The 26,461-nt window shown below is 43.0% G+C and overlaps 1 protein-coding gene across 1 annotated transcript; it reads left to right on the top strand.

Annotated features, from left to right (window-relative positions):
* On the top strand, positions 1–26,392 carry LOC113962125 (proteasome activator complex subunit 4-like). Its single transcript, XM_027672929.1, has 32 exons — positions 1–144; positions 557–673; positions 4,939–4,983; positions 5,536–5,685; positions 6,294–6,357; positions 8,477–8,551; positions 8,814–8,936; positions 9,369–9,461; positions 10,388–10,653; positions 11,999–12,185; positions 12,850–12,939; positions 13,986–14,050; positions 14,144–14,294; positions 15,402–15,500; positions 15,856–15,925; positions 16,348–16,415; positions 16,916–17,131; positions 18,219–18,376; positions 20,357–20,452; positions 20,741–20,796; positions 21,079–21,135; positions 21,311–21,366; positions 21,476–21,574; positions 21,689–21,751; positions 21,917–22,012; positions 22,429–22,560; positions 23,105–23,314; positions 23,589–23,725; positions 24,048–24,101; positions 24,628–24,757; positions 25,352–25,433; positions 25,965–26,392. The coding sequence occupies exons 1-32, from the start codon at positions 104–106 to the stop codon at positions 26,120–26,122; spliced, it is 3,504 nt and encodes a 1,167-aa protein (XP_027528730.1). The 5' UTR covers positions 1–103; the 3' UTR covers positions 26,123–26,392.
* The last annotated feature ends 69 nt before the right edge of the window (positions 26,393–26,461 follow it).

The following is a 26,461-nucleotide window of genomic DNA, read 5'->3' as shown; positions in this document are numbered from 1 at the left end:
CAGGTACATCCGCCTGTACGGGAGGAAGTTCAGCCGGGAGGATCACGTGCTGTTCATCAAGCTGCTCTATGAGTTGGTGACCATCCCCAGGCTGGAGATCAGCATGATGCAGGGCTTTGCACGGCTGCTCATCAACCTGCTGAAGTAAGGACACCTTTCTGCCACCTGGGGACACTTCCTGAGCCCTTGCTCAGTGTGTGCTGGCCCAGGTCACCTCACTCCCCTCCCCTGGGCAGCTGCCGTGGGTTCAGGAGCTCCCACTGTGCTTTGGGAGCGCTTTGGAAATGTAAGAATGGAATTTTTCCCCCTATAAGGAAAAGCAAACGTCTCAGAGAGCCAAGTCTTAAGGTTTAATCTCAACCAAGGGGGAGGTGAGGGCTGGCTCACAGCTCCATAACGTTTACTTCACTTAGTCAGGAAAACCTTGGGAATGCTGCCAGTGGCCAGCTTGTTCCTGCCTGGCCTTCCTGCAGCGGGTGCCAAGCTGGGAGCAGGGGCTGGGGTGTTCCCTGTGAGCGTTTCATCCTGAAGTGCTTGGTGTTCTGTTTCCTACCAGGAAAAAAGAGCTGCTTTCCAGGGATGATTTGGAGTTGCCATGGAGACCGCTTTACGAAATGCTGGAGAGGATATTGTACTCCAAGACAGAACATCTGGGATTAAATTGGTTTCCCAAGTAAGTTCGCCCTTTGAAACCTTTGCTGGGCCATGAGTGCCTGTAATGCTTTAAAGCACTTTGTAATTTGCTCCTAATCCCTGGAGTTTGATACGTGGGAAATGCTCTGGTTGTGTTTTCATGAGCATATTTCAAATAATTGCCTGCAGGGCTGCACTGAATCATGGAGCTCCTTCTGCCAGGGGCTTGGGTTTGGCATCGTGTTTCTTTATGAATGAGATGAATTTCTAAATATGCTGGAACAGGGGTCCTGGTCAACTTATTTTGGGCTGGTAACCCAGGTTTTAACAAATTTAATGTGGAATATTTAACAATATTGTCATGGTTTAACCCCAGCTGGCAGCTAAGCCCTGCGTAGCCACTGGCTCACGGGATGGGGGGGGGAAAAATGGGAAAACTCAGGGGTTGAGCTAAAGGCAGGGAAGAATGTGAAGAGAATTAACTTTATCCCAGTCAAAACCAGCACAGATATTAAGTTAAACCTCTGCTACTCTATAACACAATAAGGGTTTGGGAAAAAATAGAGATGGTACTGCCCTTAAATATCTGTGCTGTAATCACTGCCAGGACCTGGAATGCACAGGACCTTCTGTAGAAAATACATGGATAGACTCAGAGATGCCATGAGAGGGAGAAATAATTTATTTTCCCCCCAGTTAAGAATTTTAGACACGTTCTGGTGATTGGAAAAATGAGGACTTGTTTTCTTCGCTTTCTTTGCCTGTCAATCCCTCCCCATCTGTCAGATTTCCAGGATTTACAGTTTTCCTAGTGATTCTAACTAGGAAAGTCCTGCTCTGTAAACCACAGATTATAAAAGGTAGCACGTGGGTGATGCATTATGTTTGGTCGAATTGAACCTTCCTGTGAAGAAATGCAGGTGAAAATGTTTGATTTGCTTTTAAAAAATAATTTTTTTGAATAATCCTGAAGCAGTGGTTCCTGAGGGGGAGATCCTTTTGCTGATAAGAAAATATATGAAGCCTTGTCACTTGTTCTGGAGCATTTCAGGCTGGATTTCTGTGGTGTCTGTGTAGCTGGAAACATCACTTTGCTCAGTTGCATTATTTTGGTCGCTGTAGGTGAGGATGCGAAAGAGCAGAGCCTTCCTTGGCTTATTTTTATTTCAGCTTTTATCTTTGCACCTGCACACCTTGCTCTGGGGGTCACTTCTCATTTGCTGTGTGAGAGAAACTTGGTAGTGGGGAGGGAACTTTTGCAGGAGGGAAAAGGAGAGATTGGGATGGTCTGTGTGCAGCACCCAGCTTTGATTAACTCGATTTTATCCCACTCCATGCAGTGCGATTCCTTCTCATACAGTGCTCCTTCTTTTTCAAGGTTTTTTTTTTTTTGGTGCAAATCAAGGGATACTTAAAAAAAGCTGATTTGATTTATAGCTGTTAAATTAACTCTTGTTTTAATTCTATTTTATTTTTTTTTTTCCCCACATTCAGTTCATATCGACCAGGCTGGTCCTCACCTAAAACATTTGTGCTTAATGTTTTGCATAGGTGGTAAGAAAGACTTTTTTTTGTTGTTCAGCTCTGGCTGATGTACCTTCTGCATGTTCTGTTGGACTGTAACACTTGGCACACACAGAGGGGGAATTCTCTGCATAAATGGTTGTTCTGGAAGCCCAGGATTTAACACGACACCACTGGTGATGAGAATGTCGCACTGGATGTGAAATCTTCTAATTGGGGAGCCAGAGAACGGGGGTGAAGTGGCTGATCAGAGGCTCTAATTTAACTCATTCAACCAGCAAATGTATTTCAGGGGTCAAACGAGAGGTGGATTTTACTCTGGAGTAATTGTTGTGTCTGGGTAGGGGTGAAATCAGTGCTGGTGCAGGAGCAGGTTCTGGAGTGGATGTACCTTCCTGTTAAACCAGTGAAATCATGGAAAGTGCTTTAGCAGTGAGGTCATGGCTGCTGGAAAATCCACCCAGCCACAGCCTTGGGGCTGTGAAGGGCTTCTGTGTCAAGAGTTTACCGGGAATTCTTACAGGGAAACCATCAGGAATTTTTGGTGTATGAGAAATGCAGGGAACTGGTGTGAGTGGCAGTGGAATTGCTTTGTTTGGGGTATTTTAGAAAGAAAGGTTCAGTTGTACTGATCCAGTGATGGCAGGTAGGAATTCTCTAAAATAATTTGTGAAACTGTGACTGGTTGCTCTTTGAATTGTCTTAATTTGAGCTCTGTCATGAGTGTCCACTTCAGGACTAGAATTTCCCTTACAGCCCATACCTCTCACTAAAAACTGAAATTCATGCTCCTGCTGCTTTTTTATGAGTCAACACTGTCAGTTTTATGTTAATCATTTTAACTGAAACATGTTTCTCTTTGAAAGTGCAGGGGAAAAAACCCCCATATTTGCAAATCGACATCACCGTGCCCTTTCCAAAAGGAGAAAATAAACCTGCAGTGCCAAAAAGATAACTAATGACAGGGCTTAAAATGGTGTTGGGTGTTTTTTAATACATCTCCCCAGCTGTGTTGTCCTGTCCTTTCCTCACTAGCAGTCCCCAAATGGGAATATTACAGGATGTCTCCTCTAGCTGGGCTGTGCCTGGACTGTCTCTTGGGTGGAGGCTCCTTGGGTACAAAATCGTCTTGCTGTTGTTTTTTATTTCCCAGCTTCCTAAATTTGGGATCAGAAGCCAGGTTGGGATGTCCCCCTCCTTTCTCCTTTGCTCTCTCACACTGGCAGGTGCTGAGATCTGGCTGAAAACTTGATTTTCTGTGTTTATTCAAATTCCCCTCCTTTGGGTTTTCCTCAGTGACACTCGAGGGGAGTGTGACAGCACGGGCAGAGCTTGTTTGTTTTGTCACACAAACATTTATCCTGTTAATTTTTAATGCTCTTAAGGAATGTTGCTGGTTCATGCTTTATTTATCTACTCTTGGAACAACTGTTACCTGTTTTCTGACTCGTCCAAGGACAATATTCACTTGAACCCAGAATTTTCCTGAGCCTCCTGCAGGTTTTGGTCTGATTTTTGTTTTGTTTAGTTGGTCATTCCTCTCCAAATGTTAGACTTATCAGTCAGCTTAAAATTTTCTTTTCTGGGAGAGGTCCTGACTTGACTTTGTCACTGTTGCCTAAAATATCCCTAATTTTGCATCTCCTAGAGCTCTGTTTGAACTGAAGTAGTGCTGTGAGGGCTGGGTGGGCTTTTGCTGGATTGCACTGAAATAGTGGTTTATCCATATTTTATTCCTCCTGGCTTGGATGGGATCAGTTTATTTTGTGTAGGACTGGAGAGGCAGCGTGTGCATGCTCAGTGTTTGTGTGTCTCAGAATTAATTGATCGTTGGCAATAAAGATGATACATTGGCATCATCTTTTTCTGAGCAAAATGGCATTTCTGTATGTTTTGGATGATGAACTAAAGGATGCAGTATTTCTGTTCAGGGTACAGAAAGCATATCTGAAAGATGTAGGAAGTTCTGCCAGAACTTCTATTTTTTCATTCAGGGAATGTTTTTGGATTAAAGTGCAATTTAGTCTTGAGGTGGTTGTGTGACAAGTGGAAGATGTGAAGAATGTGACCATTTATTACCTTTATGGTTCCACTGGTTGGTCTCTCTGCTCCCTCCCCTTTTATTCTTTATTATTTTGAGATTTAGTCCTTAAGTGCTTTCATGCTTTCCTGTGACAGTTTGTGTTGAAATGATCTCTCAAATCATGTTCTTGCTGTGGATGAAAACACTTCTAAAATCAGCTGTTACTTGTGAGGGACCCAAATGAAATAACCCTTGGTTTGCAGACAGTTCACTTCTCTTTCTTAGAACCCCTGGGCAAAAACCAAAACCCCATTGCAAAGGTCAGATGTGGTGTTTGGAGCCAAAAAATAACAACTTCCTGAAGCTGTTGCCTTTATTTATCTGATTCATGAAGTCCATAAACCCGTTTTTTCTGTTTGTGTTTTCAATTCGCCCAAGAAGTTCCTTTGTTCTGCTGGTTGTTCATGGATAAAATGCAGGAGGTTACTTACAAGAAATGATAATAATTCTTCACTCCAAAGCAGGAAATACCAGAGTAGTACATGAAAAGCAGAGCCAGGAGCTGAGCAGAGCAGTTTTAACTGCTATGATTAGGTCTGTGCAGAGGGGAATTAGCTGCTGCATGTTCACAGAAGACAGTTAATTGCATCAACATTATCTTAAGCTCTCCAGGGAAAGGTCAGCAAAGGGTTGTTTGTTTTATGCTGCCACTGAAATTTGGTAATTTGTTATTCCTAATGTTTCCTTTCTCGTTTCAGTTCTGTAGAAAGTGTCCTGAAAACACTTGTGAAGAGCTGCAGACCGTAAGTGCTTGGTTCATGGTTAATATCTATTTTTTTTTTTTTAGCTTTTTAACAGCCTTAGCTGCAATAATTATGTTGTGTAAACAGCTGTATCTGCTGTGCATTTAAAATACTGCACTGCATAGGTATTTGGTTTGGTTTAAATTAAATTTAATTTAAATTAATTAAATTAAATAACCAGCAATTAAATAACCAGCATTCTTGTGATGTTTCTATAAATGATCCTTGTGCCTTTAGATGATCTTTTTTACGATGTGAATCATAGTTGCTGGATTTTTGTCCAGCCTTCACAGTGGGGGGGTTTTGCATTGTGCAGATCCTTTTCTGGTCCAACAAGACAAGAACCCTTCAATTTGTGTTCCCAAAATGATGCTTGGTTTCCCTCTGCTCTGTGAAGGCTCTGTGGAGCTGAGGGCTGCTGCACGCACGTGGTTCTCCTGTAAAACTGACATTTCTGACAAATTAGGAGCTGGTTTTCATTACATCTAAAAACAGACCCAAACTTTAAAGCCAAGTCAGTGTGTGTGTGTTCAGTGGTTTCCTGGTTTCCAGATATTTCCCAGAAGATGCCACTGGGGAGATGCTGGATGAGTGGAGGCCTTTGATGTGTCCCTTTGACGTGACCATGCAGAAGGCAATCACCTACTTTGAGCTCTTCCTACCCACCACCCTCCCCCCCGAGCTGCACCACAAGGGCTTCAGGTGGGTGTCCTGGGACACTGCAGGAATTCTCTACAGGAATTCTGTTACTCTGAGCCAGCAGAAGGGCTGTGTGGGGCATGGAGGGAGGGATCACTGGGTTGGGTGTGCTGCAGCCTCAGGAGGGGAGGGAATGCGGTTTGGAAAGGGGAATGTGAGCGTGGAGGGTTTGCTCCTTGGCCTCAGGGGGATCTCAGACTGGGAGATGATGCCACTGGTGACTGTTGGTCAACAGGGACAAGTTTCAGGGTGTAAGGCAGAGGGGAATGAGGTGTGGGTTGTTCTCACCTGGTTTCCCTGGGTTGGGATGTTGAATGGCGAAGCTGAGGTGGGTGAGGAAACCACTGTGTGAAAGGGGGATCAAAACAGACTGAGAGGAGGAGAAGTTAAAAAACAAAAAAAAAAGCAAGGACTGAAACTCAGGATCAGACTTGGGGTGGAGGGATGCTGTGGGAGGTGAAGGGCTACAAGCATTCCATGTTGATCCCTGTTCTTGCTGGAGGGGTTGAGGGATGGGTGAGTTCCTGCAACCTGGCAAAGGGAGGGATACATTTTCAGTGTGAGAGCTGCTTTCTCAATTTTAAAGTTATTTTGACTCTATTCTCTTTCAGGCTTTGGTTTGATGAATTTATAGGCCTTTGGGTGTCAGTTCAAAATCTTCCCCAGTGGGAAGGGGTAAGTATTTGCCTTTCACCTACACTGGAAGAAACCCTCATTTAAATATTCCTACAGTGTGCTTGCAAGGAATTGAAGCCAAACAGTCATATAATGGATTTTTTCTCTTCTGCTTTAACTAGTACAAGAAAGCAGAGACAATAATTTCATTGTTGGTAGCAAGCAATTACTGTCTGAATAAATGAGACTGCAGTTGTGCTTGATGAACATTATTTAATGGCTAGCTCACACTAGCTTTTCTTTCCAGCCTTGGGAATGCTGCCTGCTGATACTTAGAATTGTTCAAAGTGCTCCTGTGGTTTCTATAAATTATGATTCTGTCCTGTCTTTATCTTAACACATCATTGGTCCCTCATTTTGAGTGGCGATGTTTTGTCCTCGCTGCAATGAGCTGCTGTCATCTTTATTTGGGGTACAGTAAAGAACCTGGACTCCCCTTGGCCAAAAAATTCCCTTGGGCTCAATCTTCCAGGGAAAATAGTCTGCCTTGTACCTGTGTGCCCTTGCTGTGTGTCTCATGTGATTGGATGCAAACTTGAGACATGAAAGGCTCTCTGTTGAGCCCCCCAGCAGCAGCTCAGGTGCTGTTGGTGTGAGCCGTGCCTGGGCTTTGCTGCACTGAAACTTGGCCTATCACCAGGTTTTTTTCCCCATACTCAGTATGAACATAAGCTCATTGACCATCTGGCTGCTTTTGCTAATCTCCTGCCCATGTCCACCGGGAGAACTCTCAGTGCCCATGGAGAAAGCTGATTCCCAAGCCACCCCTGAACGCCGCCTTTGTCCCACATTCCGTAGGTGGTTTTGGCTTCAGCTGTGTTTCCTCACAAGTCCAGGGAGGCAGTCCAGGTCCCAGCAGTTGGCAGCTGTCCACATTTGAATGTGGGAGATGCCAAAGCTCTGTTTGAGGTTGCCTGTATAAACTTTTACATCTTCCTAATGGCCATTTCCCCCCCCCGAAATCCTAATTCTGTTTCTGACAGAACAGTGACAGCCCACACTTGAATATCGTGATTTGGTTTGTTTTTGTCAAACAGTTTGACAAATAATCCTCAGCCCTCTTTCAGATGTTGTCTCTGATAACTGGATGCTGACAGTTTGCTTGCTTTCCCCCCCCCCCCAAGCTTTCACTTCTTGTTTCCTTTGCTGTCTTGCCCACTTCCTAAAGTCAGGCTTGTTCACGTCATCAGGCTGGGATGCAGATAATTAGACACATGAGTTCTGACTCTGCAATCCCATTTAAGCCTCTGTGTGCTGCAAGCTCTTCCTCAGCTTGCTGTGGCAGGAATTACAGTGGCTGTTTGAAGGGGAGCTGTGGAGTCAGTTGTCTGTGTGCAGAGCAGGGAGTTTTTCAGTGGGTATTTCCTCATACCAAGCAAAGGAGGTGGGTCATTTAAGAAAACATAACCCTCGTCTTCAGGCTGGGTCAGGTGTGGCTTGTGGGGTTTTCCAAAGCTTGTTGTGTCCTTCAGACGGAGAGGTGCCTGTTCCTCTGTGCCTGTGTGTCTCTGAATTAGGCAGAATTCTTTCAGACCCTTCCTTTTGGCTTCAAGATACTGGAAGAGGCACCAGGAGCCTGTTTGGTGTGTCCTGACTTGGACAAAGCTCCTACAAGGAGACTTGCTGCTTGATGTGCTCTTCCACGGTCAGAAGAGTTGAGACTTCATCTCCTTTCTGATTTAGCCATGACAATTCTCTTCCCTGAGGACATCTCTCAGTTCCCTGGGATTCACAGGACTGTCTCCTGGTGATGGAGTGTCTAATTCTTCCTGGACAGAAGCTGACAGCTGATGCCTGTGACCTTTGCAAGCCACAGATGTGTTTAAACCAGAGCACACAAATGTGACAGCCAGCACACGTTGATTAGGATGGATCCTGCAGAGCTTAAATAGTCCTAAATAGCTCAATATTGGGGAAAGCTGAACAGAGGCCTTGGGGGGATTTTCTGCTGTGTCTGTACATAGGAGCTATTTTAGGGCAGCGATGGTTCTGATGGAGTGAAACCTCCCTTTCCAAGTGCTTTTGTGCCATGGGTAGCTTTTATCTTGCATGTGTGAAGTAGATATATTATTATCCACATATTCCAATGAACATTCCCTGTTTTTCTGGTCATTTTCAGCATCTAGTGAACCTCTTTGCTCGCTTGGCCACGGACAACATCGGGTACATAGACTGGGATCCGTATGTACCAAAGGTGAGAGCTCTCATTTCTCATGTGTAATTAACCCCATGTTCTTGTGGGAAGGCCCTTAGTCATATTCTTGTGATAAAATAATATATATGACCTTTGGAATCTTTCTGCTTGTGGATTTATATTTTTTTAAAAACATGTTCGTGGTACTTACGTGGTTTTAAAAAACCAAACCCACCAAACACCTTTTGATTAGAAAATTATTTTTATGCTGATTTTATGGCATAAATTAACTTATGCCAATGTTTGTTTTTCACCTTCTCAGATTTTTACTAGGATTTTGAGGAGTTTAAATCTTCCAGTGGGGAGCAATCAGGTGGTTGTTCCAAGGTTCTTAACAAATGCTTACGACGTAGGACATGCAGTCATGTGGATCACAGCCATGATGGTGAGTAAACTTCTCCATAAAGGGAACCACAAACCCATGCAAAGCTTTAAGTATGTTTTTAAGATGAATGTTTGTGATGTTGAGTGCGCTGCAAAAGAGTGGGGTTAGGCTTTTTTCCCCAAGTTTTGTTTTCAAGTACATCGTTCCACTGTCAGTGTGGAATGGAGGTGGAAGTGTTTATTCCACAGCAGCTGCAAATGCCACTGTGGGGACACACTGGGGACCTGCTGAACCCCTGAATCCTCTTTTTAGGGTGAACCTCAGCAGATGGGGTGGAGAGAACTTGCTGTTAGTGCCGAGCTGAGGGTGGGATGGGGTTTGATGCTTTGAGGTCTTGCCGTGGGGAGAGTGCTCCGCTTGTACTTTGTGTGCTGTTAGCTGTCCATTTGAACTTGTTCTGTGTCACAAAGTTCTGTGGTTTATTCCTCCCAGGGTGGCCCAAGTAAGCTGGTGCAGAAGCACTTGTCTGGCCTGTTCAACAGCATTGCCTCTTTCTACCATCCCTCCAACAACGGGCGCTGGCTGGTGAGTGTTTGTGTGCTGCCACAATAACTTTGGCTGTCATTTCAGCCTGTCACACCTCTTGGTCAATGCCCCATGTGCTCCAACAGCCAGATTCTGCTGCTGTGTGCTGCTTGGATCTTGAAAATTCAGGTCTCTGTGACCACACTGTCATTCAGACCCTGCTCTTATTTTCATGTCAGCACCACGGCTAATGGGAATGTTCTTCAAACATCTAACCTAGTTGCAGGTTGGAAGTCCAAAACAACACACCTAATTCGTGTATAGCCAGGAAAAGAAGTCAGCACTTGAAAGGATATTGATGCACAGCATCAATATTACTTGTATGGTGTAGCTTTTGTGTTGCTGACCCACTGTCTCCAAGTTCCCATGGCAGGGGGTTGGAACTGGATGGGCTTTAAGGTCCCTTCCAACCAAACTGTTCTGTGATTCCGTTAAACAAGGCAAAAGGATTTTTAATGCATCTCTACTTTGAAGCATGGTTTAACTAGTGGAATTCTCTGCTAGAGAATGTAAGAACCTCCCTGTGATAGCTGGTAGAAAGTAGAGAAGAAAATACAGCAAGGCTGGTGACAGCAGTGCTGGAGGAGCTGACTTGTATTTGCTTACACATGAATGTGCAGAGAATGCTCTCAAAGGTGCCCTAATTGCTGGTAAATAATCTTGATTCTTGAGGATGTCCTTTCTTTGTGTTTTTCCTGATTTTTTTTTTTTTTTAAATCCTAGGGCATAGTGCTGGCAGCATAATCACTGACATTTTGAGAAGTGAAGTTTAATGACAAACGTTGTATTTCAGAGCTCTTGCGAGTTTTCCTGTGTCGCAGCTGTGTGATTCTGAGATGTTGGGTTATTAATTGTCTCTTGTGCACTGAGGGGCTCAGATCCTGCTGCTGCCAAGCCCCTGCCCAGCATTTCTTGTGTGTTCCCAGAACAAGCTGATGAAGCTGCTGCAGAGGCTGCCCAGTGGGGTGGTGAGGAGGCTGCACCGCGAGCGCTACAAGAAGGTGACCTGGCTGACCCCGGTGCCCGAGAGCCACAAGCTCACGGACCAGGACGTGACAGACTTCGTGCAGTGCATCATCCAGCCCGTTCTCCTGGCCATGTTCAGTAAAACTGGGAGCCTGGAGGCTGCCCAGGCCCTGCAGAACCTGGCCCTGATGCGCCCTGAGTTGGTAATTCCACCTGTGCTCGAGAGGTAAGAGCAGGGGAGGACTTCCGTTTTTATTTTAATTAATTTGATTTGTTCTGGGGCAAATGGACTGGTTCTGGAGGACTAGAGCTGTTGACAGCTCCTGTGCTTTAGGGTAGTCAGTTCTCAGGTGCTGTGCATGTCTGTGAGCATTTTGTGTCAAATAGTGGGTGGATCAGTTGAAAAAGCAACCCCTTATTCATAAGTCACCTGGTACGTTCTCTCTGGCTTTCAGTTGGGCCAGATACACGTGAGAGTTGTGTAGCAATAAACATATATTTTATATTTCTGTTTCGTTCAGGGTGTGTTACAGTTACAGGTTGTTTAAAATTGCTGTCATGGCTCTGACTTCATAAGCAAATCACCAGATATGTGCTCCCGAGAAATACTGAGCTTGCACTATTTCTAATGCCCTGGTGCCTGAAATTTCCAAAGAGAAACGTAGCTCCTTCCTGTTCCAGTGAAAAGCTTTCCCCCTGGTTCCTGTCCACGTTCCCTGTGCAGTCTTTTGTGCTTTTAACAACATGTATTTTAAAACCAGTGGAGAAATGAGTTTGACTGAAGAGCGCTTCCTCTGTGTTCCTCACCTCACCGACTCAACTGTTTGTAAAAACTTGCTAAATCTGCTCTTGCCTGAACCATTTAGAGCACAGCAGGTCCAAGAAGGGCAGCAGTGCTGGGTATGGCTGCTCTGGCTGTTTTGAGAGCAGACTCCACGTCTGCTCTGCAGCTCAAACTATCCCTGGAATGTTTGCCTTGGCTGCAGTTCCACGTTCGCTTGGCCGAGCTGCGCTTGGGGTGACGTAGGGCAGGGGTAGCACTGTGACTCTTGTCTGAACTGTGGGTTGGTGATGACAGCAGGAAGTGTTGCAGTTTGCTAAAATACTGAGCGTAAAAAGAAAATGTTTATAAATCCCAGTAACCTCCCAGGTTTTGGTAGAAAGGTCTGGACTTCAGTGTAACCTGAAGCCATAGATCCCCTCTCTGTTCAGAGGCAGCCAGGGCACATTTCCGTGCTTGCCACAAGAACCCTACACTTGAGGCTGGTGCAAGCTGTGCACTTCAAGTCCCAGCAGGGAAATCATTGTAGCTTTGAATGTAGGAGCCCATGCACTGATTATTTAACCCTGGGTTACTGGTGGATAGCACTGATCAAGTGGAAGGAGCCTGGTAGCAGGTCAGCGTTGAGTCCATTGGAAAACAATGAGAAAACCATTTCAGAACCCTTGATGAGCTCGAATTTTTCATGCAAGATTTCCCTTTTTTTTTTTTTTTTTACCCTTTCTGCAGAAAACTTTTATTTTCTTTGCGACATTATCCCTCCTAACCCGACTGTCCTGGATTTTCACAGAACATACCCTGCCCTGGAGACCCTGACAGAGCCCCACCAGCTGACGGCCACCCTGAGCTGTGTTATTGGGGTGGCTCGGAGCCTAGTGTCGGGGGGCAGGTGGTTCCCTGAGGGTCCCACACACATGCTACCTCTGCTCATGAGAGCCCTGCCCGGGGTGGATCCCAACGACTTCAGCAAGTGTATGGTGAGTGGGGAAATATCTCCTTTTTTTTTAAGAAGATCGTGATCCAACCAACTCATATTTTCTTGTATTTTATAGAAAAAAAATTTTATGTTTCTCGTGTGGCCAGAATTTCTTAGCCTTTTTTTTCTGCACAGTTTTAGGTATAAAAATTTAATATTGCAGCCCTCTAATTTGGGATAGTGCTTTTGGCTCACTGAACAGTGCAAAGTGATTGTGATAAGCATTGTGCTGACTTTCTGGGCAGCTCTGCACCACAAGATTAAGTAGGTGCTCCAAAGCTCCCAACAAATATTCCTAGTCTTTTAACATCAAAAGAAAGACCTATATAATAAGCTTTTCATTACATTAGGTTCTGAAAGTCCACACCTTCAGAAATTCGTATTAATTTACTTAAAACAATGTAAACATTATAGGGGTTTGTAACTTTGAAGTTTGGCACAAAATAATGGTTATTTTACTTAGAAAATTGAGAATTTTTGTACACTGCTGACTAGTAAGTTCTGTCTATGAAATCTGAAATAACTGTTGGAAGTTTTGGGGTGTAAGATTTGGGCTCTGGCGTATTTTTGGTTTTAGTATGGTTTGCTTTAGCTCCTATAAATGACAAAAGCTTTTTAATGTGTAGAGTACAATACACTAAAGAGCTTTTTGCAACTCCCAACAGATCACATTCCAGTTCATTGCAACATTTTCTACTTTGGTGCCTTTAGTAGATTGTTCCTCTGTATTGCAAGAGAGAGATGATCTTTCAGAGGTAAGTTGTGAAAACAAAGCCATCACTTAGTTTTCAATTGAATTTCTAGCAGTGTGTGATAAGATATGGATCATGTTTGCTTCTGGGCAGCGTGGCAGAGCTGATACCAGTGTGCAAATCGTGTCTTCTGAGCATTTCTTGTTGTAGGGAATGTTTAATTCATGCAATTTAATATTTAAATGTCAAAACCTAGTTGCTCAAGGGCCCTGTGTAGTGTCATTTAACTCTGCTTTGAGCAGGAGGTTGGACTGTGTTGTCTCCAGAGGTCACTTGCCATGTAAATTTTTGTATTAAAATAGCTTTGTTACTCTTAATTTTTTGAAAGTCCTTGTCACCATAAAACACAAAACAACACACAAAAAATCCCCAACTTGCTAATTATTTTAAATAGTGCATTAGGGTGGGGTTTTTTTTCATTTTTCAGAGCTGTTTTGCTCTTTAAATAAACACCTCTTCCTCTTCCCTTTCCTGACTGAGATTCTATAACTTTCTCTTGGGATGCTTTTTAATCCCCTCCAGCCAAGAGATAGTAACACCATTAGGCAGTGAGTCTTATCCCCCTTATCACCACCCCTGTTTGCTCCCAGAAGGCTTTTTGTAGCTCAGAGAGCAGCAGTAGCTGCACTTTGCCCAGATCACAAGGTGGGTTTCGTTGCCCCAGAGCTGCAGCACCCCAAAAATCAGAAGGGGTTTGTACCCTGAGGGTTTAATGTGAATATAGGTGAGGTCTGTCCCCACCTCTGGCACTCAGTGACCCCCTGGAGCAAGGCCAAAGGTTGTGTGCATGGAGCCAAACCTGATTTCACCACAGAGGTTCCTTGGATACACCTCCAGGCCAGGAAATTGGGACAGGACAGTGCAAGGAACGTGCAATAATTGTCTCTTGGAGTGTCCTCGAGCCTGTGCAGTGGGAAATGTGCTGTGGTCTGTTCTCACTTAGACACTGGAGGGGGTGTTGAAGTAGTTCATGTAGGAAATACGTCCTGTGTTGTGTTTCCTGGAGAAAAGCCAACCTCTTGTGTCTCTTCTGTGGTGGCAAACTGCAGGTGGAAAGAGAACTGTGCTCTGCATCTGCTGAGTTTGAGGATTTCGTGCTGCAGTTCATGGATAGGTGAGTGAGCTGAGGAGAGGGGAAAGCTTGGCACAAGGAACTCGATTCCAGACTTTCAAGTTTCACTTGCTAACGTTGTGTTGCATTTTGTAGGTGTTTTGGACTTATAGAGAGCAGCACACTAGAACAAACCAGAGAGGAGACTGAGACTGAGAAGATGACTCACCTGGAGAGTCTGGTGGAACTGGGGCTCTCCTCTACTTTCAGTACAATCCTTACCCAGTGTTCAAAGGACATCTTTAAGGTGTGTAAACTTCTGATTGAAGCAGCTTAATTTTGACAACTGGGGTGTTGGGATTCTTCCCGTTGTGAACTTCCACACTTAACCAAGGAAAGGGCTGGGGGGGGGAAAGGAAAACTGTATTTATATTCATCAGTACAGAGCTCTTGGGTTCTTTGTGCTCCCTGGCAAACAGATGATGAAGTCATTCTGAGAGTTTATTTTATCCCTCTGTGGGTTCAGGTTGTGATTTTTCACGTCCTGATCATTGCTGACCTACCCAATCCCCTGCTTTCCTTTTCTCCCTCTCCCTTCCACTCCTGCAGCTGGGCAAAAGAAGCTGTTCAAGGAGCTGTTGGATAATGGGATCAGCAAAGTTATCTGGATTAAAATAACTCAGAGAGAGGGGGTGGAGCATCCGTGTTGTTACGTGGACAGGTTCCTTCCTTGTAGGTTGGGTTAACACATTTATATCTGCCTTCATATATATTTTTTTTTTAGTATTTTTTTTTTTTGGAGATGCCAGGTTTTGTGCATTTTGAACCACTGCACTGGGTACTTTGATATGATTTTTGTTTGGAATCTTTTGCTTAATGTAAACCTTCAGTTAATTCTTGCGTTGTCATTGAGTATTTAATTAGTATTTTCCCTGATTTTTTCATTATTAGAGTACTCATGGGATCCACACTGTGTATAATTCAGCTTGCCTTGCAAGGTACTGGGTGGAAATAAGCTGCTTTAAAACATGCTGGGCACTTAAATAGTTGTTAATTTAATTCCCTATTTACTTGTTAAGTAAGGGATGTCTTGACTTTCCTTCCCTGTGACACATGAAATAGCAGCTTTCCTTTTGGAGACTGATTTATTATCTGTGTACTTTCTCAGAAGCACCCTAAACTTACATTAGTCAACAAGATTTATCCACCTTCTCTCTTCCCAAAGGGAATATTTTAGGCATTACACAGAGCTGCTTTCTCCCTCTTCTGACTGTTTTAAAATGTGCTTCCTGATTGCAGTCCTCTGTTTTAGAAGAGTGCAAACGCTGCCTTCTGAGTAACATCAAACATTTTGGGATACCTAGTTTTCTTTTTTTTTTTAAAGTAACCTCCATGTCTTTGTGCTCGTTTTTAGGTTGCCTTGGAGAAGGTTTTTAACTTTGCTGTTTCCAATATATTTGAGACGAGAGTCGCCGGTCGGATGGTCGCCGACATGTGCCGAGCTGCAGTAAAAGTGAGAGAACACGCTCTGAATCCACTCCACCTTCAGTTTAAAAAGGGAAAAAAAGCCAGTGCTGCTGCTTTTTCCTGTGTAATATCTTGATTTTTAGGTGGTTCTTAGTGTTACATCTTCTAAAACTGGCTGGTTGCACACGGGCAGATTTCAAGGGGTTGATTCGCACAGTGTTTTCCTCGTGTTAAATTTAGCTTTTATTGAACGAGAGTCATGAAGTCAGGCTGTAGATTGAATTGGAGCTGAGATGCAATCTAGTCTTCTCTCTTTTGTGGTGATATTGTTAGATTGTTATCAGAGTGTGTGCTGAGCTGCCCCTGGTTCTAACCCGGGCTGTGTGTGGTGCTGTTTGCAGTGCCGCCCCGAGGAGTCCCTGAAGCTCTTTGTGCCCCACTGCTGCAACGTTATAACTCACCTCACAGTCAGTAAGTTCATCTCACTTCTGGTGTTACTTGCTTGCTCTTGGGTTGGCTTTTCTTAAAAGTAAAAACAGCATCGAAAACTTGGCTGTGTTTTCCCACAACTTCATTTCAATGATGGAAAAATCCAACGTGTTGTCTAAAAAAACCAAACCACTGTGTGATCTCAGGGCAGAAATCTGTCAGACTGCAGGGCTGTGATCCTTTAAAGATGTGGCAGTTTAAAATGCCTCCAGACATTCCTCAGTTGCAGGATGTTACACTGGCTAAAGTGACTCCCAGCTGGACACGGGAGTTGGAGTGGGAAGTTGGAAGGATGCAGTGGGAGGGTTAAGAGTCAGCTTTTTGGAGTGGAAGGATCTGGTTTCTTGTTTGGAAAGCTTGGCTGCAAGTGTGGTTACAGCAGAGCTTGTCCCTTGTTCCTCTAGATGATGATGTGTTACATGATGAAGAACTAGACAAGGAGCTGCTTTGGAATCTTCAGCTTTTGTCAGAGGTATTGCAAAGAATGTTCCTCCCGTGCTTGTGTGTCACTGAATCCTCTTTAATGCCCCTGAAAGAAGAAGAAAAAATTCCATTAAACCAAAACAAGTGTATGAATGATGCTGCACAGCTTCTGTTTCTGACTTAAAATGGGACGTGAGTGGCCGTTGTTTGAAGAAGAGAAACACAGTGTGCACGTGGAATGAAATTAAAGCATTTAATACAATTATTGAGGGGGAGAGAAAGAAGAGGGATCGATGCAGGGGGAAAACATGAGATGCTTTTGGTAGATATGAGTACTTTTAATTTAAGTTTTAAATGTATGTGAGTATTGCTAGGAAATTTGGAAGGAGGTGGATGTCACAGTCCCTTCTGTGTCACTCAAACCTGTCCAGCAGCCGTGGCAGTGGCAGTCCACGAGCAAGCCCAGCCTTCCAGCTGAGTTCAGTGTGACACAGGGGAATGGCCCCTCCAACAGCACTGATGGTTTGCCATGTTCCTCTCCCCTCCCAGATCACCCGTGTGGATGGAAAGCAACTGCTTGTGTACAGGGAGCAGTTTGGGAAGATACTGCAGCGCACCCTCCACTTGAACTGTAAGCAGGGTTACATTCTGTCTTGTAACCTACTGCACCACCTTCTTCGTTCTGCTACACTTATCTACCCCACAGAGTACTGCAGTGTGCCAGGTGGCTTTGACAAGCCTCTTTCTGAATACTTTCCTATCAAGGCAAGGATTTTCATTTATTTAGGATTAGAGGATTTGACTTTTTTTGTTTTTTTTTCTTTTTTAAACAATCATACGCTGTGTGGCTCGGTTTTATTTGGAGGTTTCTGAACGGAGGCAGCAGCAGTGGAAAGTGTAATTGCAAGATGCTTTGAAAGCAAAGTGACATGTTAATTAAAATGATATCAGTAGCAAAAAATGAGTACTGACTGTTGTTTGAGTATAGTTTTACAGTGGGTTGTGATATGTGTTTTACCAGGGTTGCATGACTACAATAATACACAGCAAGGAGATGGGGCACTTTACAGGTCAGCAGAATAATCAATAAACAGTGATTCTGCTGAGCTCAAGATAAATGAAAGCAGAAGTGACAATATTAAAAGTGACTGGTGCTGTCAGAAGTCATGTGCTGGTTGTCTGTTAAGATTTGAGGTTGATCTCTGTGTTCCACATGAACAGTGCAGCAGTTCCCAGCTGGCCTGTTTGAAAATACAACTGCATTTTTGCTGAAAAAATGTTCTTTTGCATAACCTCCCAACTGCAGATAATCCAGTGCTTGTTACTGAAAGCCAGTACAGTTTTATAACTGCTGGGAACATCCAGTTGGGCCAGTTAATCATTTCAAAACAAACAAATATCCTGGGTGCCCCAACAGAAAATGAAACAAACAAAAAACCCCCACGTATTTTTTAAATTCCTCGTCTGAAATTGAAAAAATTCACAGTTACTTTGATGTTCTCTACGGGACTCTAAAAAGTCTGAATTGTACTTAAGAATGTGGCTGAATTTGTATCCAGTCAAAGGAATAATCAAGTTATATTTCAGTTAGACCTGTGCAGTCCTTTTCCTTTTAGTGCTTTCAGATATGTGTTTGTTTTTTTTTTTTTTCAGGTATGTGTAGACATTGTAGAGGTTTGGGATTTCTGTGTGGTTTTACATTATTGTTTTTCCTAGAATTGTCAGGATAACTGTGTTACAGCATTAGCTAGTTAACACTAGGGGGTTTTTTATTAATATTAAATGCTAATTTTTTTAAAACCATAATTTGTTTCGTAGATGGAATAACAATAAATGTCTGTATTTCCTATAGGACTGGGGTAAGCCAGGTGACCTGTGGAACTTGGACATCCAGTGGCATGTTCCCTCATCCGAGGAGATAAACTTTGCTTTTTATTTGCTGGATACTTTCCTGCAGCCTGAGCTCACCAGGCTGGAGCTCTATGCACTTGGAGAACTGGAGATGTCCAGGTGAGATGGAGAAAAGGTGCATTTGGCCACCCACAGGGATTATTGACAATCATACTGGCACTGCAAAAATTAAGCAGTCAAATACTGTAATGCTGCACTGACTTTAACATTGTTCTAAGATCTCCAAGATTTTTAACTTAAGAATACATGGAGCTTGGAAGTGTGTTCCATGAAATGGATAGCATGATTTTAAACAGAAATAAATATATAGACCCTTTACCAAGTTATTTAAAACAAATTGTGGAACAGAATTGGAGTGGATCCTGATTCCACTGAACTGCAGGCAGCAGTAAGGGATTCCTTCCTCTGGACTCTTCCCTTGTTTTGGCACAGCCATTTATTTGTGTCCCTAAGCCATGCAGTGGAACACGAGGCTGATGTGGCTTTGGGAATGTGCCTTTTTCCACTCCCTCCCTGAGAAGAAGTGGATTCAGTGCTCTGAATCTGTCCCTGCAGGGCTGGAGCTGAGTCAGGGAGGTCACCAGCAGGAACATTGTTGCCCAGTCTTGTTACTAGCCCAGATGTTGCCCTCCCCTCTGGGTGGCATTGAGGCTTGGCTTCAGGAGGGAGAACATCTGCAGGCTGAAGATTTTGCCTGGTTTGCAGGACCCATTTAAAGCAATGTCTCTCTTCAGAGAAAAAAATTGTAATGCTTAAGAAAGAGTTTGATGGATTGTTTTGATTCTCACTTGGACACCCTTCAGTCATTTAAGAACAGAGATGAGAATAATATGCCACTGGCCTTGCCTGAAAAATTAGAGGAAATGAAAAGAAGATTCAGCAATATTCATTTCACAAACCCCAGCACTTTTCTTGAATACCATTTATGGGCTGTGCTCAGCCATTGCCAGCGAGGTGATGTTCAAGCTGGATATCTGGGACATGAAATATGGATCAAAAGAGTCTGTAGAATCACTGCTGAAAAACTGGAATAATTTCATTGAAGAAAAGAATCTTGAAGCACAACTAGAAGCTGCTCCTCAAATCTGTGAAGATTTGAAAAAAACAAAACCATGTGTGGTCCTGATTTTAGGTGGGGACCCTCAAGAAATCAGCAAACCTTTTAAGACAGTGGAGCCAAAGATTTCCATGTGCAAAGACCATGTTTCCAGTGTAAATACCACCTTACAGAAAGTCCTGTCCTCCTGGAGTAATTGTACAGAAAACAATCACTTTGTTAAAGACGTGGCTGGAAGAAAACAGAAATGAGAATCCGAAAGAGATCCCAAAATTCTTAGTGCAGAGCTGAGTTTAATGTGTGCTGGGGCATTTACAGGTGTCAAAGAGCCCTGGAGCTGTTTACAGGCCTGACATCCCAAGCACTGTTTATTCCTCCTGTTAAACCTTCCTGTCCTTGCAGCTAAATATACCTCAGCTGATATTTGGTCACGTGCTGCCAAGCAGGGAATGCTGTGTCACATTCCTACAGATTTTCCTGTCTGACCAGGTTACTAAAAACAGCAGCTCCTGCTTTAGCTGAGAGGGGTTTAAAAGGAATTCCTTAATTCCCTGAATGAACACAGAAGTTGTTCGGATTGTTGCATCCCCGTGGTGGGAAGGAATTGGCTCAGCCTTGGGGTGAGGAGTTATTTCGTAGGTTTTTGTCTGAGATTTAGATAAAATTTATTAAAGAGATTTTTTTTTTTGGAGCAAAGCTGCCTGTTTTCACATTAGCTGATCTCGTTATCTGATAATGAGAATGTGAATTCTCATAACCAGAATTATGATCATAATTATCAGAATGTGAAATCTCCCAAGTTTTTCAGAAAATGGAGTTAAAAGTCCTGTGGTTCTGTGATAGAATTAAGTTGGATCAAACGAGCACGGCTTGATTTCCTCCAGTGCTCCCTCCTGTGTTTAGGACTGATGTACCTAAAAGAAAAAAGCTTTCAGAAACCTTCACAAAAAAGATATGGTTCATCATTTGTGTGTTTTCAAGGATTTAACAGAGAAGTAACCAGGTTTTCCTCTTTGTTTAAGAGATGATGTGCAGCAGAGTCTTGCCATTGTGCATAACTGCCTGATTGGTTCTGGGAACATTCTGCCTCCTCTGAAAGGAGAAAGGGTGGCTCATCTGTAAGTAAAACTTATTTGTATATCCCATATGTCATTACTTTTATATTATTTTTATTTATATATATATATATATATTATTTTTATATCCCATATATGTCCCTGCCTCTGACAAACAGTCTGACCCACGTAGGGGTGGTTAATTTATAAATGTGACAACAGAGACGTATTATTAGTAAATCCAAATATCTTTGGGCTGCTAACTTTTAAATTTAACTTGTTAAAATGAATGAAATGGCAGTGAAATGCACCTCCTCAATGATTTCTAATCCTTGGTTTGTTCTCATGCAGGGTCCCAAGCCTGGTGTCTTTGGAAGAGACAAAACTCTACACTGGTGTTGACTATGGTGAGTAGATCCTAATTCTGGTCAGGCAGGTCCTGGGTGTTGTTTTCTTTCTTTCTTCCTTTTTCTGCAGTTCTTTTGGAGACCATAATTTTGATTCTTCTCTTTGCATTACGTGGGCATTGTTAAAACTGATGGGAGCAGCGTCCTCGGAAATATTATTTTTGCAATGGTCCATACTGCCAGTTCTGCCCAGTCTGCTCTGGCTTTCCCTTGGTTTGCTTGTCTATAAACTGCTTTTTATGCTATCATATAATAAAGGCAAAATGTTTCATTTTCTTCCAGATTTCTCAAGGGAGAATTACCGAGAAACAATCGCAAGGGTTACAAGGAAACTGCTGCGTAAGTCCAGCCTCTCCTCCAGCTAAAAACTGCTGTGTTGTGCTTTATGATTTTACAGATGAGACAATTTGTTTACTTTGCCTTTAATTCCTAAATTTAAGCTTTGTAGAAACGTTGTTAATTTTTGAAAGCTCTTTGCCTGTCTGATAATAAGCTGCTTCTCTCCCAATTGCAGGCTACATTCTTGATCATTCAGAAGATGACACCAAGTCTCTGTTTCTAATAATAAAGGTATACTTTCAATTTCTAATAATGAAGGTATACTTTTAATTTGTAATGCTTAAGGCAAGGTGGCTTGTTTTGCAAAATAATCACTCTTGCCCTCTCTTTCTTCCCACAGATCATTAGTGATGTTTTACAGTTCCAGGGGTCTCACAAGCACGAGTTTGATTCGCGATGGAAGAGCTTTAATCTGGTGAAAAAATCCATGGAGAACAGGGTCAGTGGTTCTGCTGTGTAAAGCTTTGGGGAGGGGTGGAAATAGTTCCTAAGTTGCTGATATGATCCTGAAATCTAAACCAAATTATGTTGTATTTTTTAAATTTTTTTACAGCTTCAAGGAAAGAAACAACATATCAGAGCTCTGCTGATTGACAGGGTTATGTTGCAGCATGAGGTAATTCTTCCCCCTCAATCCTTACTAATTACTTTCCTCGAAAAAACTCATTTGCACAGTTTGCTAAATGTCATCATAACAATAATCCTGCTTTAGTGTTTCTTTGGTATGTGTGAAATGGAAAAAACAATCTGTCCTTTATTTGTGTTTTCTCCATGGATTCAGCTGAGAACACTAACGATGGAAGGCTGTGAATATAAAACTTCCCACCAGGAGATGATCAGGGATCTTCTGTGTTTGTCCACGAGTTCCTATGGTCAGGTGAGGAGCAGCCCCTTTCAACTGAAATATGAGCAGTGTTTTGTTGATCTCTTCAGTGGTTATATATTCTAAACCTGCTATTCCATCTGTTTGCTTTTCAAATGACCTGAAAAACACTTTGTTTCTGGCAACATGAAGAAAATTCTTTAACTTTAGCTGTTCTCAAATAAATGCCAGAAACAAGAGGTAGGTTTTTCTGAACAGCTCTGAGAAGGGTGAGGTGTTCACAACCTCCTGCCAGTAATTTTGTTTCTGTGCACAAATAGAAAGTCAGCTCTGAGAAGGGTGAGGTGTTTATAAACCTCCTCCAAGTAATTTTGTCTCTGAAATGGATGAGGATGGTTTTGTTTGTTTTTTTTTTAGTCCTTGTGTTTTGTTTTAGGTGATTTCCTAGTGATGTCTCTGTCCCCACACAGGTCAGGAGTAAAGCTCAGCAGGCATTCTTCACAGCTCTGGGGACCTACAACTTCTGCTGCAGAGACATCATTCCCTTGGTCCTGGAGTTCCTGCGTCCCGACCGGCAGGATGTCACCCAAAAGCAATTTAAAGTACTGGCTCCTTCCCTTTGTGTTGGGTCTCTTCAAAGTGCCTTTATGGGGGAATTTGTAATGGTGAAAGTGCTTGTTTGTATCAGCATCACTAATATTTTTGTGGCTTGTGCATGACAAGTGTAAGGAATTGCTTGTGTTGGATCTGTTTTCAACAGGAATTTTGTGTTTATATTGGTTCCTGATTCCATTGGTTGCTCAGGTGTCACCAAAATGGGTGTTGAGGCCTATTTTTAACTTCTGGAATGGGAATTGAGGAGCTGCAGTCAAGGTGGCAGCACTCATGAAGCAGTTGTGAATCATCTCTCCTCTAATGCAATTCAGAAATCAGCCATTCTGGGGATAAATTAATTGGCAGGGCTTCCAATCTCATTAAATGAAGAGGAATCTGTGAGAAACCTTCAGTTATTTTGACAGTGAGGCCGCATAGCTGAGTGTTTATGGGACATTTGGATGAGTTGGGAGCTGCAGATGAATTTTTATTCCGTGCTGTCACACAGGAGCAAGGCTTTAACCTTCCCAAACTCCCTCTCTCGTTTCCCAGGGTGCCTTATATTGTCTCCTTGGAAATCACAGCGGGGTGTGCCTGGCAAACCTCCACGACTGGGATTGCATTGCACAGACCTGGCCAGCCATTGTCTCCTCTGGGCTTAGCAAAGCCATGTCCTTGGAAAAACCATCCATAGTCAGACTCTTTGATGACCTGGCAGAGAAAATCCATCGGCAGTACGAGACCATTGGGCTGGATTTTGCAGTAAGTGACAGGTTGCTCGGGGTTAATTAATAGAAGCAATCCATAAACGACTTTTATTCTTAATGAAATACTAAAATTTATTCTTACCTTTGTTTTAAAATAGAATAAAACACATTTTTGGGAGAAATAATTCTGCTGTGTGGGCACAAAAGGTTGTGTTCCCTGCTTCAGGCTTGGCTGTGTGGACAAGGAAATTCTGCTCTCTGCTTATTTCAAAACAGACATTAAAAACTTTTTAAGTGAAGTCCCAAATCTTTTCATTCCCCCTCGATAGGTCCCAGAGAAATGCATGGAGGCAGCTGTCCTGCTGCAAAAGTCAGCTCATCCAGAATCAGACTTCACAGGTCTTGGTTCAGAGGAAATCCAGCTGGGAATTCAGCGACAGAAGGAGAAGAGCGCTGAGGCTCTGCGGTGAGTTCAGCTTCCCTTCACACCAGCCTGTGCTCCTTGGATTTACTGCACATCAAATGGAGTCACCCAAAAGGGCTAAAATGGGAAATCCACAGTGCCCAGGCATTGGTGGGCTGTATCTTCTCTCTTGACTTGGCAACCTCTGTCTTCTGGGCTCATCCATCCTTCCTTCCTTCCTTGGCAGCCTCTGTCTTCTGCCCTCCTGTTTCCTTTTGGCCTCCTCCTTTTTGCCTTTGCTCACCTTTTGCTGAGGAGCTTTTGTCCTGTTTTAACTGGTTCTCTCAGTACCATCTGGCTGATGATTACCCTCTGTTTCTCTCAGGAACTACGAGAACTTGGTCAACATGCTGCTGGACTGTGTGGAACAGAGGAACCTGTAAGTCTCCCTTTCTGTGCATGAGAGTTGTTTTGGGTGGCTACATGATTAAATATCCATGGCATCCAGGAGGGCAGTTAGCATGGTCTTGGATTCATTTCCACTGGGAGCTTGATGTGTTAATATGAGGCATCACCACATCTTGGAGTTAAGCTTTTTTCTCTAATTTGTCTGACCTGGGAGTTACTGGGAGTTTTAACATTTATATTTTTTTGTCCTGGGAACAAAGCTCTAGCCCTATCTGTGCAATACTAACACTGACATCCAAATATGTTCTAATTCTTACCATAATATTTGTGTTTAAAAGCTTGTGAAGGAACATCCCTGTAGGTCTGTGTTTTATTGAAATGCCAAGATGAACAAACCACCACAAACTCGAACATTTGTTGGCCACTTGTGTGTGTGCCCAGAGGGCAGAGGAAATGTTAGTCCAAGTGTATTTACATCATCTTAACACATAAAATAATTTGTGTGTGCGGCTGTGGTCCTTAACACTGTGTTTTGAATATCTGGGGGTTGTTTTTAGGCCCTGGAAGTTCGAGCACATCAGCATTGGCTTCCTGTCCCTGCTGCTGAGGGACGACCGGCCCCTGCCCGCCCGGGCCATCAGGTTCTTCGTGCAGTGTCTCAACCACGATGCCATCGTGGTCAGGAAGGTAAAAAAACCCCAAAGAACTTCCTTCCTTTGCCTTGCAGCTCCTAGGGGTTAGGGATAAAGCCCAAAAAGGGGGGGTGGATCTCCCTCCTCCTCCCCCTCCCAGCCGCGCACGTGCCCGACGCTCCTCGTGCAGGGAGACGAGCCTTGGCAGTGCTGTGCTGTGACATATGTAAAGTCTGTAAACTGTGAAAAGTGTGGGATGGAGCCAGTCCTCCTTATTTATTGCAGAATTTCTTTTGCAGATGGCTGCTTTTTTCCCCCCACCTGCACTTTATTATTTGAAGGGAGCCATCTCTGTGTGTTTTGTTTGTTCCGTTGTTGCCTCGGTGAGGCTCGAAACTTAAACCTTTTTTCCTCCCCCCCACATTATTAAAACAACATCAAATTAAAGTTATTAAACTCAAATGATTAGTGGGGAGGTTTTTCTGGGCTATAAAGTCATGTTATTTCCCCTGAAATAACCAGGATTGGTTCCTTTTGGCTGTGACCAAGTTCACTCCATCGTTCACTGGGTTTTTAGGGATGATGAGCCACATCCTTGTGGGGGGAAATGTGTGGAATGGGTACATTAATGGCCATTTCTTCCTTTCAGGTGGCCATCTCAGCTGTGGCTGGGATTCTCAAGCAGCTCAAGAGAACACACAAGAAAGTGCCCATCTGCCCTTACGAAATAAGTAAGTTTTATTTAATATAAGCAACGTCTTACATTTATCCTAAGACGTTTCAAAAAGCTTTTCTGGTTAAATTAAACATAGAATCACAAGCTTTTATTTTTTCTCTTGTGGTTAATGTCCTAAACAAATAGGTATATATTATATAGGTAATGTAATTATACAGGTATATAATTGGTAATTTTTCAGTTTTAGAGTTTTTTTTTTTAAACAGTCCTGTGTTTGCAAGGGTGTATATTCAGCTATTCACCTCTTAAAAGTGGGTTAAAACTTCAGAGATTCTCCTTTCAGAAAGCTTTGTCACTTGTGAGAATTTGTACATCTCCTTTTTGATTTTTTTTTTTTTAAATAATTTCAAATCCCATAAATTAATAGAGAGATCTCTTCCATTGGTGTTCCTTTCAGTCTCCTAAGGCTGTAGATTCGGGGCAGTGGGACACAAAAGCTCTTCAGAATGTTTTAGTAAATCACACTAACGTTTTGTGGGACTGTTAATGGGCAAGTTTGATGCTGAATAAATTCCTATGGGAGCAGGTGGGAGCCCAAAGCCTTCCAGGATCCAGGCTGGGGACAGACCCGACAACCAGTGGCTGCACTACAACAGCCAGAGCTTGCCAAAGACCAAGGAAGCTTGGGAATCCTGTTGTTTTGTGGAGAAAACACACTGGGGGTATTACACCTGGCCACAGTGAGTACCATCAGAGCTGGGAGAGCCTGCAGGAAAAACCCTCTGGGAAATTAAATGATGGTTTACTAGGATATTTAATTTTTTTAATTGAACCACAAAAAAATACTGTATATTTTGTCCTATTTGCTGCTTGCTTGTTTGTAATAATTCTGTTGTGGGGCAAAACCTTTGGTAACAAACTTCATTCTTTTGTCGTAAATTGTCTTGGAAATTTTGATCTTCTGGGGCTGAGTTATCCCCCAACTCCAAAATATTTATCACCCTGTTAATTGAGAATATAGAAACATTGAGAATATAGAAACATTGAGAATACAGAAACATTGAGAATACAGAAACATTGAGA

Source organism: Neopelma chrysocephalum, unplaced genomic scaffold, assembly GCF_003984885.1.
Source record: "Neopelma chrysocephalum unplaced genomic scaffold, ASM398488v2 Primary Assembly neopelma1_109205, whole genome shotgun sequence".
Taxonomy (NCBI): domain Eukaryota; kingdom Metazoa; phylum Chordata; class Aves; order Passeriformes; family Pipridae; genus Neopelma; species Neopelma chrysocephalum.
The sequence above is the reverse complement of the archived record's forward strand: the minus strand, read 5'-3'. Positions and strand labels throughout refer to the sequence as shown.